This window comes from Sycon ciliatum, chromosome 5, assembly GCF_964019385.1.
Source record: "Sycon ciliatum chromosome 5, ocSycCili1.1, whole genome shotgun sequence".
In the NCBI taxonomy this organism is placed as follows: Eukaryota; Metazoa; Porifera; class Calcarea; order Leucosolenida; family Sycettidae; genus Sycon; species Sycon ciliatum.
In genome coordinates, this window is record NC_088647.1 from 9,444,515 (window position 1) to 9,449,276 (window position 4,762).

At 49.6% G+C, this 4,762-nt stretch overlaps 1 protein-coding gene and 1 long non-coding RNA gene across 2 annotated transcripts; one reads left to right on the plus strand and one right to left on the minus strand.

The window, feature by feature from the left end:
• Positions 1–68: 68 nt before the first annotated feature.
• Positions 69–2,274, minus strand: LOC135817499 (uncharacterized). The gene is made up of 2 exons (XM_065330701.1): positions 1,475–2,274; positions 69–691 (listed from the first exon to the last, which is right to left on the minus strand). Exons 1-2 carry the CDS (start codon positions 1,901–1,903, stop codon positions 356–358), a joined length of 765 nt encoding a protein of 254 aa, XP_065186773.1. The 5' UTR covers positions 1,904–2,274; the 3' UTR covers positions 69–355.
• A 228-nt stretch (positions 2,275–2,502) lies between these two features.
• LOC135816601 (uncharacterized) lies at positions 2,503–4,527 on the plus strand. The gene is made up of 2 exons (XR_010553402.1): positions 2,503–2,869; positions 3,567–4,527. It is a non-coding gene; the product is annotated as an uncharacterized LOC135816601 (long non-coding RNA).
• The last annotated feature ends 235 nt before the right edge of the window (positions 4,528–4,762 follow it).

Here is a 4,762-nt window from a genome sequence, read left to right on the forward strand (position 1 = left end):
ACAGTGCAATAACCGGCCTCTGTACACTGAGCTATGCCACAGTCCATGCAACAGTGCAATCACCTCTGTACAGCTATGCCACAATCCATCATGGAACAGTGCAATCATGGGCTTAGTAGAGTGGCATGAGCAGTGTTAGCTGCTTGCAATATTGTATGGTCTGGCATGCATGGCACTGTATGTATGCTAGCTAGCTGGCAGCGGCAATGAGTGGTATCTTGCCGGGCTTACCTACACTGTGCCAGGCCTATCTCAACGCCATGGAACCTGTAGAGCTGTGCAGACAATGTGCAGCTCAGACACTGCGATTATCATGATTCTCAAGGCACGAGGCACACCAGCGCACGCGTGCTCACTACAGAAAGAGGTTGGTGCGCAGCATGATGTTGACAAACTCCTGCTTGCTGACGGCATTGTCGCCGTCACGATCGGCTTCCTCGATCATCTCCATCAAGTCCTGCTCGGAGAAGCGCTCCCCAGTTTCCTCGCTGACCCGCTTCAGGTCGGCTAGCGTGATCTTCCCCTTGTGCGCCGTATCAAACATGTGGAATCCCTTCAGGATTTCCTCGTGCATGTCACGACTGTCGCCCTGGTGGAGTATGACACAATGCAGGAACTCTTCAAAGTTCAGTGCACTGGCGCTAGACAGGGCCAGATCGGCGATAGCTTCCTGCGTCGCCTTCTGAGACATCTGTAACCATGACCGTCACCCCGGCATGGAAGAAATAGGCAAACACGCATGCATGCCACAGTGATACACCCACGTGCAAGCATGCATGCGCATACACACACACACACACACACACACACACACACACACACACGCACACACGCACACACACACACACACGCGCACACACACGCACACGCACACACACACACACACACACACACACACACACACACACACACACACACATACACACAGACGTTGAGACAAAACAAAACCGAGCCCTAGTACCGACTCAAGGCCTTCACAAAGACATGGCCCAGTAATCGGAGTCAGTATGGTCACCAACTGCATGATTTAATCAAAACTTGAATTAGTGATCGACTCTTATTATCAACGGCTTCAAAAGCCCCATGGAACGCATGATATTTATTCAGTGAAATTGACGTTAGGACAGTAGGACCTTTTCTCTGATCATGGACTTACCGATACACATCTAGTGCACTGTAAGTGCTGCCATTGACCTACATGTACATGTATGTAAGTCGGACTGTTGGATGCTAACTACGATATGCATGATACTCCCACTAATATGTGGTTGTGAGCACGACCACTACAGCCGCCGGAGCCTGTATTGCGCAGCATCAGAAAGGGACGGGGAACAGTGAACTAGTATCGTTCAACGTAGTGTCCGAAAATGCCATCGCAATATATGGCAGTAAGGGGAGGGGGGCACTGACTGTCCCAACTGCTGACATCACCAGTTTATTATCTTCTACATGTACATGGATTGCATGGACTTACCCTGAAACCAAGACACTTCATAGCACGCCGGAGTTCGTGCTCATTGACGAGCCCTTTACTACGCGTGTCGAACGTATCAAACACCAGCCGCAGGTCGCGGATGTCCTGGGCGCTCAGCTGGCGCAAGATCTCCTTGTCGACGATGACGGAGTCCGCGCCACCGCCTCCGATCAGTCCGTCGACGGGTTGTGCGTGCAGCTGTTCCTGCAGCGACGCCAGAGCGCCCGGTCTGGCGCTGCGCGTTCGGCTTATCCTGGATAGGCGTCCGGCAGCGCTATCCGCTGCACCTGCCACTGACTGCCCAGCTGCTGTGCCAGCAGGGTTTTTAAGGCGCCCGGATACATTAGTCGACGCACTCAGCCGCGGGTTGGCTGCCCCTTTTGCCGTGGTGGAGGCAGGATGTGTTGATGCCGGAGGCTTCCTCTTCATTATCGAGTCACGCAACAATACTAGCAGGCACTCGCCGTACTCCAGACAACTTCACAAGTCAAGACGCTAGCCACCTAACTTTGAATCCACGCCTGGCGCAGACTGGACCTGGGGACTGTGATAATGAATGATGAGTGATCACGGCTCCGATGAGGTACACAGTATGTCACCTCAGGCTGAAATACCTCTCCCCGGTCTCCATTCGCTCCGAGTCACTCAGGAGTCAAAACAAAGGTGGTGCTTGTCAGGCTTTGCCTTATGATTCGTCTCAACGACTCTTCAACTTGAAGACTGCTGGCAGTGCTGCATGGAGCGGCTGCGTTTCTTTCTTTTGTTGATTCCTTCCAATCATAAATCTACTCCAACACATAGTCATTATGCGTAAATCACTTTGACTTAGCATAGCAGCTCTTATCTTGCTTGACGTGACGTCCAGGACATTCGCTACATGTACAGCATGTAGCGTCTCAAAAACGCTCACACGCTGCCATGGGGCATGGTTTCTTGATCCACTGACAAAATGATTGATAGCCATTTCGCGGGAAACAACACAAAAAGATTTCACTATTCAAAACCAGGGCTAGCCTAGGGATCGATTAGTCGTCAAATACCGTATTTGACGACTCCCTGTTCAAAACGCATTCAAAACAACAGCATGCACGTTTGGTTTACGTCAAGAGTCAGTCCAATGAAAAATATTGGGTTTGTTGTATCGTGTTCCTTATCTGATGAGTTCGGAGGAGGATAAATTTGGTGCTCTTCGAGAGGCTGCTACGAAGCTTCTAGCCTGCCAGATCCACCAGCTCCCCTGTCGCGAAGGAGACAGAGGCTTTCATATTTGGACTCAGGGAGTGATTGTCCAAATTGTCGACAATGGAAATCAAGTGACGATTGATGATGGCACTGGGCTGGTGATTATAATGGGACTTCATGCTCTGATTACGGGCGAGTCCTGGCTAGAGCTAGGTATGGATGAATGCACATAGAAGCAATGCTGAGGCATAGCTTTTTTTTGCATGCGCACACACACGCACACACACACACACACACATACACACGCGCACACACACACACACACACACACACACACACACACACACACACACACACACACACACACACACACACACACACACAACGTATAACAAATTATTACAAATTATGAGCTCCCAAGAGTGTGCAACAGTTACTGTTGATGCCCTTTCTATTGGGTCCGACTCCCCCAATGGCGAAAACTCACATCATGTGGTACATGGTGTAGTGTTCCCGTCGTACGTTTCCAGCGACCAGCAGAGCTGGAAAAATAGCACTCCTGACAAAAGCCCACTCAGCTTACCAGTATGCGAGCCATCAGTCATGATCATGGCAGACACTCAGACTACGCGCACGCTAGCCTTTCTTGTACGTAGTACAAATCGTACTTTGAACACGTGATGTGAGTTTCGCCGTCGGAGACCCTGCGTGCAGACTCTCGGCAGTTTAGTCACTCTTGCTAACACCAACACACCAACACACACACACACACACATGCACACACACACATATCTGTTTCAATCTCACTAGTTTCACTGTTGAAGGTCCCAAAACAATCATTGGACCACCCTACCGTGCACGCGTCATACATGTATCGTTTTTTTTCTTATTCTTCGCGATCATGGCACAGGTAAATACGTCATGATCACGGGACACGTGATGCACGCTCCAAGTACAGAAGGTGATGCAGCATCGGTGATGACAACGAAGATCGCCGACCTGTCCGCGGACGCCAACTGCGAAGTACTCTGGTGGCTTGAGGTGATGGACATACAGCTGCGGCTGGGAGACGCTTCTGCAGACTACTAGCATGCTAAGTGCTGGCTAGCAGCTTCTGTACAATGCTGTGTTACTGTGAGTGCACCACTGGTACAGCCATCTACCTGCATACTACATGTAGTGTGCAGCGCTGCTCAATGAAATCCGATATTGTGAGCCCAGTACGTGCCGGGTGCTGTGCAGCCCTAGGCCCTACCTGCAAACAATGGGATGTGAAGTGGTGCAGGGTGCAAACTCGACTCACACGATTGGATTCCATTGGGCAGCACTGTACACGCAGCGTACGTCCCGTAGCGCTCTGGATCGCATATTCGTTTAAAATAGGAGATGTAGTGTCTACAATTTGAAGCTGGGCATGTTGTTGTGTGATTATTCAGTGGTGTGATATGTGGCCAGTGCCCCATGTATTAATTGTATATGCACAGTACATTTGTGTGTGTGTGCCACCGGTGACCCGAACATGTTTGCACATCCATAGACCTATACTCACAGTCACTGTATAGTTAAACTGTTTTCACTAGCGCAGACCTCTTTGGCAAGTCGTGGCTTTTATTTGCCTTTATCAGCGCATGCCGACCATGTTGACCGTTGGCCATTCACTGAAATCTTTTCTTCTTCTTTCTGTGACGTCTTGTGTACATGGCGTCAGTATGATGTGTGCTCACTGCTTATAGCTACACGTTCCCTACAACATTACCAAATAAGAAGATCTTTATTGTACTTTTGCTTGTACAGTTCATTCTCTCATATCATCGAGTTCCTAGTGACTATAGTTACGCTTTTGAATACCGTAATCATCACCACGAGCTTTATGTGAGTTCTGTTGGTTGTTGTAAGGGATCCATACAAGTACGAGTAGGTTTGCACAACTCCCCGGTCGGTTTCATCTGATAGCTACACTGTACTCTCCTTCCCTTGTCCCTTGTGTCCTTCCCCTGTGCTGGTATAACAGTGAGTGTGTATGTACACTGACAAAAAGCTTACAAACAAGAGAGCATACGGGCACACACACACACGCAAACACACACAAACACACACACACACATG

Excerpts from the sequence above, each read along its gene's own strand:
- LOC135817499 (XM_065330701.1), bottom strand. The coding sequence starts at position 1,903 with ATGAAGAGGAAGCCTCCGGCATCAACACATCCTGCCTCCACCACGGCA. Across the intron at positions 692-1,474 it reads TGAAGTGTCTTGGTTTCAGG|ATGTCTCAGAAGGCGACGCA; the intron begins GTAAGTCCATGC and ends TCATGGTTACAG.